Raw genomic sequence first — 12,868 nt, 5'->3', positions numbered from 1 at the left:
TTTGTGTTTTATGGCACAATACAGCAAGGTTATCTGTGCCAAACAACTTGTAAAAAGACAAAATTAAATTAAATTTAGCAAAATTCGTAAAAGGAAATTCAGGTAAAACAAAACAAAGTTTAAAAAAAACATAAATTGCATAAAACCAATGTTTACATCTAGTCTACGACATCAAGAGAAAAACTACAGTAATAGAAGTCATAAAGGACTTTCTGTATCACAATTGTAACTATCATAACTTGCCAGGAAGACTAACAGATAAGTACAAAAACCACCATCAGTCACCTGAAGTTGGCCTTTCCAGTCCTGTTTCCAAGTTATTTGATGTTATTGGCCATTTTCAAAAAGTAAAGTAACAAAAGTTTTAAAAGATATGTAGCAAAATTTTAATAATAACCTGCCAGGATGACTAACGGGTAGTTCGAACAGCAATGTTAGTCACCTGAAGTTGGCCTTTTAGGTCCTGGTTTCAACTCATGTAACGTTACGGCTATTTTCTAATTTCAAATTGAACTAGATGGACTTTGATTCTTAAAAGAGAATCACATCAAAAAAGATCTAATATATAAATTACAAAACTTAAATGGCCTTTAAAAAACTAAAAACATTACCAAGGTGGACAGTGTCACCATCACCAATAAAACTGTCTAACGTTATGAACAAACCTTGGTACAGAACATGTTTAAAATGATGCCATCATTGCGAGTCATAACAATGGCAAAATAGTAAAATGTGGCTTACTGTGACTTGAGTGTTACACAGAAAACACATTGGTGCATCAGTCCTTGATAAAAGAAAATGATGAGTTAAAAAACTGTGACCAATGCGTAGAACAATAACTTATTTCCAATCCTTACAGAAACAAGATGGCCAAAGTCCAATAGAGGGTTTTATCTGGAAAAGCTTGGTTTCACGTTGCTCACTCCAAGTTGACTGCCAGCTGGCACAGAGCCGAGCCTTGAATAAAGGACAATAGTCCATGTATGGAACAGGTACAGCAGTGATAGCACCAGAGCAGACAGACTTAGCTGCAGTGCCAACAAGCTCTTTCCTGAAATACCAACACAGCCTGGGATCCAGAAGAACTGGATAGAAGAAGATGTTAAGGAGAAATGAGTCAGTCAGTTTTCAGTATAGGCGAGAACAGGGTGTGAACTAATGTGAAGTGATTCCAAGGCCAGTAGAGAACTAAGTGAGTCAGTATAAATAGTGCAGTTTGAGTACTGCTTAGCTTCTATGTGATTCAGGGCAAGTGAAATGACAGCAAAAGTGCATGCAAACAGTTTTAGAAAGAGAGAAGTTAAAGCCATTTGCTGTGGTCCACTTTAGCAAATGATTAAGGGCAGTCTGTAGAGTAAACCTCATGTTTAGTGACTAAAATGAGATGTGGAAGTTGTTGACATACAGCTTGTTTGCAACAGTAAGAGGGGTTATCCAGTAATGGCATTTTTATACTGAAAAGTGACACTCAAAACACAACCCTGAGAGACTCCAAGCTCCTGTAGAAAAGAATGGAAAAGTGTCAAATTAATAAAAAATTGGAATCTCCTGTCCATTGAAAAATGTTTAATAAAAATGGGCAAATGGCCACTTAACCCATATATATGGAGGTCTTGCAAAATGCCATACCTCCATGTTGTTTGATTAGACTTCTCAATGTCAAAGAATATTGATACAAGATGTTCTCGTTTGAGAAAGGCTTCTCTGATTGACGTTTCAAGTCAAATCAGGTGGTCCACAGTGGAGCACTGTCATCGGAATCCACACTGGGTGGGCGAGAGGAGGTTGTTTGATTTGAGGAAACAAACAAGACAAGCATTAACCATCCTCTCTAAAGTCTTACAGAGACAGATCATCAAAGCAAATAGACAGTAGTTTGAAAGAATCTTGGATTCCTTCCCAAGCTTACAGAAAGGTAGGACAACAGCCTGGCACCAGACATCAGGAAAAACATTCTCCTGAAGGGCCAATTTCAGTTTCACCAGTGTAAAGGGATGATTATAGTCATAGAGACAATAAGCTCAAAAGAAAACAGGTGATTGCTCTGCCTGAGCCTTGATGACCAAGAAGCAGAAGTGCTATGTAACTTGCAAAAACTTTCACCTAGAGTATCAGCAATGCTCCAGGTATCAGCTACTTCCTGGCCATCAGAGAGCAAGACCAAGAGGGGGATAGAATTATATTGCCCACTGACCTTTTGAATCTTGTCCTACATGACTTTGGAACTGGTGGTAGAAGATATGCTGGTTGTGAATTAATCCAAGATTCCTTCTGGCTTTGTTGTCTTACCTACAGAGCATTTGCACAGGCCTACTGGAAAGTGATGCAGTTTGAGAGTGTGGGATATTTACAGAAAGTATCCCAGGCCCATTTTTTAGCCTTCTGTGCCATGAGGCAGACAGGATTCCACCACGGACGAGAATATAGTGGAAAACGGGTTGAGGTTTAGGAATACATTGAGCAGCTGTTTGTATAATACAGTTAGTTACTAGGACTGACTAGGTGCATGAAAATAAGTAGAAGAACCAGTATTGAAAAGAGAAAAGTTGTGATCAGAGAGCACACGCTCTACAGAGCGACCCCTCCTATCAGTATCAGCACTTCTCCAGAGGAGATGATGTCACATAAAGTCCCCCAGGATTAAAAAGGGAGACAGCAACTGTTCAATGAGAGCATCAAGGTCTGGTTGATCATATGTCTCTCCAGGCAACAGCAAGAGAGAACAAACAGTGGTGGTATGACCCAAAGACATACGGATGGCTACGGCCTCCAAGGGTGTGTCAAGTGGCAAAGACAGGGTGGGCACATGTTAATCAACCAACAGTGCCACCCCTCCATGCACTCGTCTATTACACAGCCAGCTATTTCTATACAAATATAACTGCCTAAAGGTAACAGTATAAGCAGGTTTCAGAAATGTTTTCTGTAAAGAGAGACATTCAGGATGATAGGAAGCAACCAGTGTTTTGATGTCTTCTAGATTAGAACATAAACCTCGACAGTTCCATTGTATCAAGGTGGCCATTTTTATTTACGTGTAGGCAAACTGGATGGAGAACCCTTCTGTTTATGATAACGTCTTTTTTTCCTTACTGTCCTTATTCGAGGAAGGTATATTGACCCTCATGGATCCTGCCATTGGTTGATTGGGCAGGTCATTGTTGTTGGAAGGGGATTCCAGTGACTGAGAACATGAACGAATAATTGTTTTGTATCTTGGAGTGGGAGAAAAGATGTATCTGAGGAAATGCCTGTACCTGGAACCAAAGGAAGTGGATCTTGGGATTTGTTGGAATGTTTGTAAGGGACAGAGATGGGTGTTGAAATCAATTCATCAACTTTTTTGGAGGCACAAAGAGATCTGTCTGCAATCCCACTGTAGTTGTATAACAAAGTTGAACCATAACATGACGTCTTTGAGTAACTGAACCAATGACACTGGAAACATCAGAAAGGGTTTGAAATGTATGGCTGTACCCTGCAATTATGATAGCCTGCCTTGATGGTGGCAGGTGGATGTGGTGATGTAAATGTCAGAACAAGGGTATTGGTTGTCATCAAAATTCCATATTTGCAAGTGGAGATACACCTCATTGCAGAAACTCCTTGAGTGGAGAAACCAGCAAGAATCTCTGACTCGGGGATGTTCTTTAAATCCCTCTCAACAATAACTCCTCATGATGAATTCAAATTAGCATGAGGCGTGACCTCAACAGGTATATCCCCAATTGCCTTTGAATGCAAGAGGAGTTCACTGTGTTGAGATGTGGATGTTTCCACCAGTGATATGTCACAAGATCAAAGCTTCTTTACTGACTTTGGAGAGCCAGCAAGTCCCTCTAGTCCCTTCTGAATGAAAAAGGGAGACATTTGCCCTAAAGGTTTGTCTGAAGGAGAGTGTAGGATAAAAAAGTGAGGTACAACAGGTGTTACAGATGTTGAACATTGCTGCTCAGAATGGTCGTTTACCTATGGACTGTTTTTTCACTATTTTATTTAAGTTTTTATTTGGAGGAACCATAATAAAAAAAAGAATATTTCAGTGCCCACTGACCCTACCCACCATGGAGCCCTATAAGAGGATGCACTACAGTGCCAAACAAAGACACTGTAGCAACGCCAGGGTTTCGTGAGCACTATACCCAAACACCAGCATCAGATACAATGTCCACAACACCTGTTAAGAACATCCAACACTGATACTTGGTTGATCCTAGCCCAAGTGGACCAGCTGATTGACCGAAGGAGGCCACCCCAAGGCTACCTATCTACAGGAATTCAAGGCCAAAGTGGTGTGTTAGGATTGGACCCCTCAACCACCAGGATCCTCTCCTCCCATTCGTGGGTCTCCATGCATGGCATACACATGAGCAGATATTTAGATCAGGAATCCACACTGAGGGGGAACAGAGAGGGACTAGGGGTATTATGTCCTGAAATTGTAGTGGGAGATTCTAAGATCAGCTTTCTTCTGGAAAGGCTAGTGAGTGATAAAACTGACCAATTCAATGGATACTCAAGGAGCACTGAAAAAAAAGCCTAAGTTGTTCTCAGAGGTTTAAAAAGTAGAGCACGGACAATTTCAGTAAAATGAAAAATTTCCCAAAATAAGGCGAGACTGTATGTTACTCATTTCCAAGGAGAAACACAGGTTTGGAAGTAACCTGTGAAACAAAATCACTTTTTGACCTTAGATATCTACACTACTGTTAAAAAGGTAAGGCTCTTAGTATTAAATAAGCAGATAACTGCCATTTCCAAAGACAAATTTGATGATACATCACCAGCAATTTACTTTATCATGATGTACCAGCTGCAAAAGCCAGTTTGTTAGAAAGGATGGAGCAGATTTCATTATAAAGTACCAACAAGCTTTTCTGAGCTTCTCTGATAAACTTCATTCATTCATCATAATGACAAATAGCCCTAACAGGATACAGAAAGAACTGTTCAGAGCAATAACCTGAGTCTGTCAAGATAGGTAATGCAATTGGTAAAAACAGTGGCTATCCTATTTCAGGCAAGAATAATTTAATCAGAAAAAAACACACCAAAAAAATAAATAATTACCTGCTTCACTTTGTATCTTATTTGTGATTCCTTTTCAAGTTGAACTTTCTTTGCTTCTTGTTGTTTTTTTGTAAGTGGGGGTTCTTTTATCTCTCCTCTGGCTCGTTTTTTGGCTTCAATCTCCTGAATATATTTCAATATAAGTACAATTTATAAACAATAATCATAGAAAACGTTCTTTCTAAATAACTGTTCCAACTTCTTTTTTATTTGTGTGAGAAAGTTAAGGCATAAAAGCAAAGATTCTCTATACTAACAATATTATTGTATAACAGAAAGACTCAACATTATCAACATTCATGTTAAAGCACCAAAATTCTCAATACTATCAACATTCCTGTAAAAACAAAAAAAGGTTCTCAACACTGTCAACATTTCTGCAAAAACAGAAAGGTTCTCAAAACTACCAAAATTCATGCAAAAACAAAAATGTTCTCAATACTGTCAACATTCCTACAAAGAGATTGATTGATTTGACCAACCTCGTGACCATCAAAAAACTGAAATAAATGTAAATTACCCTTTCTTTTCTTTCTAGAATGATTGTAAGTTGTAACATGAAAACTAGATTTGTTTATCTTAAATATCTTTAAGCTTGTAACAGTATACATCCACTTAGAACCAAATTTTACTGCCCTATGAACCATGTATAACACCCGTCTGTGCTATTATAAGTTGTAAATCACTCAGGTACATGCAACTTATATTACACTATAGAATTACATTACCTACATGCAGTTCACATGCATGCCTCATGAAACATTTATATTATATTATTATTTATTTTACCTAATCAAACCTCAGATAATCCAAATATCCCTATTTTTTAATTTTAGTTATTTTTGCAATAAAATATAAACATGAAAAACAAAAAAATAAAGTACTTCCCCAAATCTTCTTTTCCTTGATGTTTACTGTTGATGACATTAACCCTACTCTATTGATATAATGCACTAGATAATTTTTATTTAATTAAATAATGTGACAAATAACATAGAATAAAAATGTGCAAAAAGTAGACAATTTCCCCTAACTATCACAAGTTCTCTGTAACCACAAGAAACATTACAAGCTTGTAGTTATCTTTCTCATTCACAAGTCAAAACCTTTCAGGGTTACATTCAAAATTTAAAACTACTTTATTATAATTGTACATAAATAAATTTGGCATCAGAACATAGCTGATAAATCAAATTTCAAGTTATTAATTCTATAACATTTAGAAAAATCCTCAACAGCTCCTAGTACAAGAATTGTGACATTTGTTTACTAGGTCTTCTCTCTTCTTTAATCTATTTAACATCTCTCCAAGAAGTACAGAATTTAATGTAAATTTTCATTATAATATAGATATTACTGATCCAAATTTCTATAGCTTTTTCTCTACAGAGCCAAAAAAAACACTAGAAAATCAGACCCACTTACAATACCAACCTGTCACAAACTGATAGTTGTTCTCTGTGATATTTTCTACTATAGTATTCTCAACAGAAAGCCAGTTCTAACCAATCAAATGAGGTATTATATTACACTGTTTTTGGTTGTTTTTTTATACACTGCACCATCTATTTTGTAATTCAGTTTCAAATTTATTCTTCAGGAATCATATTGATGAGCTTTGTTAAATTTTTAAAAACTTTTATCATATAGCTAAAAAAATACAGAAAAATTATGATATTTACAGGGCAATGTTTGTTTTTACAAGTTATAAGCCTGTATTCTGAAGTGCAGTATTTAATTACTAAAAAATCATTCATAGTAGTAGTACCTTCAGTATAAAAAAGTAAGCTTTTCATTGATAATTGATGGCAAAAAACAAAGACCCAGGTAGGTAATATATTTTTTATTTCCATTATTTATTATTATAAAAATAACTAATATGCAACAATTAAACATGTACTAGGTTAGCTAAAATACAAGAAAGAAAAATAATAATAAAAATTCTTCACAAGATATGCACACGAGCAGTTTGTGAATTATGTAATACGACATAGTAACATGAGGTATGTGATCACAACAATTTATAACTTGTGAGACAGGATTATTAGTTAAAATAATAATAGTTTAATAATAGTTAAAAAGGCAATAAAAACAATATAATTTCAGTAGAAACAGATGTACACAGTTAAAAACTTTGAATTTTCAGATAAACAACTGAAATTACCTTTTACAATTTGCAGTCATTCTATACCTATTTTAAAAAAGGGTAATTTAAATTTATTTTGTATCTTTGATGGTGCATATAAAGTTTTACTGAAAATTATTTGATATTTATTTAGAGGTTTTTACAAGGTTATGCAAATGAAATCTGGCAATTTTCAAATGATTAAAGTATTTTTAATCTTCATGTAGCAGTCACTCTATATTCAATAGACAACATTTTGACTCTATATATTCATGGAAAAATCTAAGTAAAAATACTTAACTAAAAATTCCGATTTTTCTATATACAAAAAGCTTGTAATGTTAACTGCATGCTTTCTTGAGAAATTTTGTTGAGCTTTTTGAAACTTACTAAAAGTTATAACATAAGATTATGATGGTCACTTTGAGGTCATGAACACGAGTGAATTGGCCAAACCCATAGCAACAGTTAAATAACAGAGATAAACACTAAAACCATAATTCTATAATTACAATTTAATTCAATAGTAGTATTTATCAACAAACACTGTTAGACTAACTGTTTCTTCCAATAACAGAATCCATACCCAAATACTGTTAGGTTAACTAAAAATGTCCCAAAATTAAAGCCAACAACAACTAATATATATATATATTTTATAAGTTTTAACTTTTACACCAGGTATCAAGGAATAATCTTCCTCTATACATGTGAATTTTAGTCATTGAAACTGCTTATATGAGCATTCTGAAGTACACAGGTTACGTAAAGAATGTTTTTCCATTTAAATCAACAATACAACAATGAGTAAACAATGCAAACTAGAGATTCTAAAGAAAATATTTATGTATCCATATCAATTTCCATGGATTCAAGGTTTACTTATTTATTTTATGGAGAAAAAAAGAACAAGTTGAACTTAGATATATGGAATACTCTGTCAGAAAAATCTGGGTAAGTTTAGGAATATCTATTATAATAGTGATGAGAAAAGAACCTACGTTATGTCTAGGCATTTAGTGATTGTGGAATAATTTTGACTTACTAAAAAAGCTTCTTTGATTTTTCTTCTTTCATTGTTTTAAAATGATGATGTTCTTATGTTTATTGATGTCTTTTAGAGGTATATTCTTCCACTTCTGGGAAGCAGCGCAATGGTTCAATATTCTTATTGGTTTACTACAGAAACAGATGTTCTCATGCTTACATAAAAAAAAAATCAAAATAACTTAGACAACCAAATCCTTAACCTATACAAATTAACCCAGATCAGTTTAACAATAATTAAGCATTATGTCCTCACCCTCCGCAACTCTAATTCTTCCATCTGCTCTTTGTATGAGTACAGTTTGTTTTCTTTCCGTATGTTCTTCATGTTGTTAACACTATCTTCACGTAGGCTGATTAAATTAATACAGTAACTTTATTTAAAAAACTGTCGGTTCAAAAACAAGATCTCTCAAGATACAAACTGTTCAGTTTAATTATAAGTATCTTCATTAAAACAGTACACCTTCAACATCTCCAAAACAATATGAAAACAAAAATAAATAGTTACCTTGAAATGATCTTTCACATATAGCAAATGAAAAAAAATCTACAATACCATTAAACCAGATAAAATTACAAAATAAAACACATGAAAACAGTTAAACCCAGAATACTTTCAAATGGATAACCTTTCATGAACAAGACCACAACATCTTTAAACCATACAATAAAAAATATGAACTTAGGGTATCTTCAAACAAAATTAAATTTACATTAAGATACAAATCATTACAGTACTCACTAAATCCTAACAGTCCTATCTGATGTCTTGTCAAAAGAGAATATATTCCTTTGTGTTTTAACATGTTTATGTTATATTGTGCATTTAAAATACAAACAAAAATGACAATAAACATCTGAAACAGTAAAAAAAAAATCTCAATGATTTAATTACTTAAGAAGTATTACAAAACTTTGTGCTCTGGTTACAATTTTCTATTTAGTTAGAGTGTTTAACACCCAACAGTTCTTAGTCTTAAGCTGTATTCCTTTTTGGAGCTGAGAGCCATTCAAAGACTAAGCATTCATGCAGATACAACCAATAAATTCACAAGTGAACACTAAATCCAAATAAAGATGTTAATTTTAACAAAAAGAAATAAATATAAGTTTAAACCAACTACAAGTGTGTTTACAGTTCAGACACAAAGTAATACAAAAGAAATGGCAGTTTGAAAATGTTTTGAATTTTTCCTCATAAAATTATCTAGATAAGCATTGTATATATACTAAAATATCAATTCCACATTATTTTTAGTTAAATTCTGCTTTGTGAACTAAGATAAACTAAAACACCCTCTAGTCAAAAGAGAATTAAATAATTGATTCAGATAAATTTCAGTAACCACATTGCATCATTTAAACCTCAGTTTTTAACTTCCAACCAACATCTACAAACATCTGATTTTAAAATGGTCCTTCAATTCTCTGGTTACTCCAGGAAAAAGAACAGCAAAATACAACAGGAACAAATTCAAGCTGCTAAAATGCCTTCATTTAATCAACACTGGGTTATAACTTACTTTTCTATCACAGACTTTTTGTACAGTTCTCCTTCTGGAGTTTGATATATATTATACTCTTCTTGGGTGACTTGTATCAGAGCTGGATTTTGTAGCAACTGTGTTACTTGTTTCACAAGAACAGGGACAAATACCTCAGGGTTCAGTTGGATGAGAATTTTCAGGCCATTCTGAACCATCTGAAGTAAAAGAATTTAGTGATTTTAATCACTAAACAATAATTAAACTTTGTTTTTTGCATTATTATGATTTAATTGTAAACCAAGTATATGTTGAAGTGCTTACATATATTTTTATAATTATTTAAATGTAAATCAAAGCTATATTCAGGTGCATATACATTTTTTATTATAATTTAAATGTAAATCAAAGGTACATTTAGGGGCTTGCATACTGTTTTCATTATGAGATAAATGTAAATACATGAAATTTTAATATAATTCAAACTCAAAGGATTTTTGTTAATTTTGAGAAGTAAGCCAATTCTTCTGAAATATTCTACACTTTTATTATTTTAATAATATACTGTTTTTAAACACTTTACACACATTTTTCTAGTTCATTTCAAAACTCTAATCCTGAACTGAGCTTGAAATACAGTATCTATGTTTCCTATTTTCATTTCGGTTAACACTTACTGGTGTTACTGCTTCTACGTGGATGGCAGAGTTTGAAAGTTGTCCTACATATTTACTTGTGAAAGATTTCGGATTGAGCTTCAATCTTTTTAAAAGCTTCTCCCACAAATCTGGCTTACTTCGAACTATAACAGTAACAAAATTATATTTCCAAAAAACATGTACATAGCACAAATCATAACTATATTTAAAAAAGGTCAAGTGAGAGTGTGTCCAATACAAAACTGACTGAACTATGATCTATTTAGAAAACTACATTTAACCAGCAAGTTTACCAGTACCAAATTTACTATATTTCAGGTTTTATTATTTCATAAGCATGTAAACATATTTGTTTTAACTAAGATACAGCCCTAGACTATCTGTTCACTGTGGGATACCACTGTAAGTAAGAAAATCTAAATGAAGATTTAATTGTATAAGCTCTCACCAGAGCAACTTGGTTTTACACTATCTTATTTGGAAGAGCTCCATGAACCTTTATATACTTAAACACCACACATAACAACCATTTGTTAAGAATTAATAGCTCTCTCTAAAGTACTTTAACAAAAGCTTTTGAAACTAACCAATAACAGGCAAGTTGGAGGGAAGAAAACTTTCTAATCCCAAGATTTCTCTGTCACTTATGTCTAGATTAGTCTCATGACACAAGGTCAAAAGACATTCTTCCAAGATGTGACTGGCAACAGCCCTCAGAGACCTATCATCACCATCACCCACATCATTTTCTTTGTTTTCTTTATCTGCTTCTTCCTAGTATTAAAGATAAAGAAGACTGTGTTATAAATATTCCAAATAAAATGAGAAATTACACAACTGTCAAGTGAGAATAAGAAAAGATTCCAAGAGAATTAAATGAAATGAATTTGCAGTTTACAAAGGTATAGAAGAAAAATGCCAAAAAATTTCAAAATTTACAACAGTTTTCAATGCATCATATAATTTCTTGTATCCACTTTCAAAATACCATACTATTTACAAATAATTTGGTGCTTACTTTGAACTATAACAGTAATGAAATTGTATTTCCAAAAACATGTATAGAAATACTATACAGAGGTATAGAAGAAAATTTCAGACAAATGCCAAAAGATTTTGGTTGGATGAGGGTTTTAACCTGTGACTCTCGTGTTGTGTGTCAAATGCCCTAACCATCAGGCCAAGAACTAAAGAGAACATCTGAAATATACAATGCACCTGAAATGAACACCTATTACTATCATACAATAAATCAGTGCAATTTATATTCCAATCTTCTTGGCTGAGATTTTAAACCCATAGTTATTTTGTTGAATTTTGTAAAAAGCTACTAAACAGGTATCTACATCAGCCATCCCAAATTTAGTGGTGAAAGACTTGAGTGAAGGCAGCTACTCAACACCACCAATCACCAACACGTGGGTTAGTGTTTTACAAACAATATTGGGACTGGCTGTCACGTTGTTACACCCACATGGTTAAAAGGGCAAACATGTTTGGTAGGACAAGAATCTCAACCTGTGATTGTCATACTACAAGTCATGCACCCTAACCACCTGTCCATGCCAGGCCTGAACTTCATGTTGTGAGCATGATTTAGTATTCTTAAAATACAGAAATGATATATATCTGATAAATATTTTTCAGAGGGAATATTTGCACTAACATAAAAAAATAAATTATTACGTGTTTTAACTCTTTTGCCACAGGCATCCTTTCCCACTCATGACAGTTTTAGTGTCTCACATTCAAACTTTTATTAAACTTCTTTCTGTCTAGGTTAAATCCAATTTAGTATAGTGTATAATCTTAACAAATTATACATATTTTAACAGTATATAAGTTTTAAGTTCCTAATTCTGCAAGGCAATATTTGCCAGCTAGTTTGAAGTAATTTTTTTTTTTAAAAAAGGTAATTTAGATTTATTTCAATATTATTTTTGTGGTTACAAAGTCAGTTAAATTGACCATTCTTTGAGTTAAGGTACAGAAAATGACAAAAAAATGTCTGAAATGTATTTAGGAGGTCTTAGGGATTACATAAAGGAAATCTGAGATTTTTAGATGAATAAAAGTATTTTTAATCTTAACATGAAAAATACTTTGCACAAATTATTCAAAACAAATACTCAATACATTTATGGACAAAACTTTTAGTTTATTAAAAATACTTTAAAAGATATGATTTTTTTGTAAGTGAAAGGCTCATAATATTAACCAAAAAACTGGCAAAGTTTCTGAAGATATGAACACTATATTGAAAATTAGAAATATTAAATCTATAAAAACTTTAAAGGAGTACAAAGAGGTCACATGGTAGGTCATATTGACTAAGCCCATGTTCAGTGTTAATCTTATTTCTACATATGTTAAAAAAATATAACACTCTTTTCAACATATTGATAAAATAATCCTGTAAACTTTAAAAAAATGTTTTAAATAATTTTAAAAAACTATTTGATAGGATCTTTAGGCAGAGT

At 33.0% G+C, this 12,868-nt stretch overlaps 1 protein-coding gene across 2 annotated transcripts in view; it reads right to left on the bottom strand.

Annotated features, from left to right (window-relative positions):
• l(3)80Fj (lethal (3) 80Fj) overlaps positions 1-12,868 on the bottom strand; it is a 102,059-nt gene that overhangs the window by 48,664 nt on the left and 40,527 nt on the right. For both annotated transcript variants that reach the window (XM_076511221.1, XM_076511222.1), the window contains exons 18-22: positions 10,976-11,162; positions 10,407-10,531; positions 9,769-9,947; positions 8,499-8,595; positions 5,071-5,193 (exon numbers count right to left, since the gene is read on the bottom strand). In XM_076511221.1, the coding sequence (XP_076367336.1) occupies positions 5,071-5,193; positions 8,499-8,595; positions 9,769-9,947; positions 10,407-10,531; positions 10,976-11,162 (711 nt within the window). The remainder of the gene's footprint in view (positions 1-5,070; positions 5,194-8,498; positions 8,596-9,768; positions 9,948-10,406; positions 10,532-10,975; positions 11,163-12,868) is intronic.

The sequence above is a fragment of the Tachypleus tridentatus genome, chromosome 7 (assembly GCF_004210375.1).
Source record: "Tachypleus tridentatus isolate NWPU-2018 chromosome 7, ASM421037v1, whole genome shotgun sequence".
NCBI lineage: Eukaryota > Metazoa > Arthropoda > Merostomata > Xiphosura > Limulidae > Tachypleus > Tachypleus tridentatus.
The sequence above is the reverse complement of the archived record's forward strand: the minus strand, read 5'-3'. Positions and strand labels throughout refer to the sequence as shown.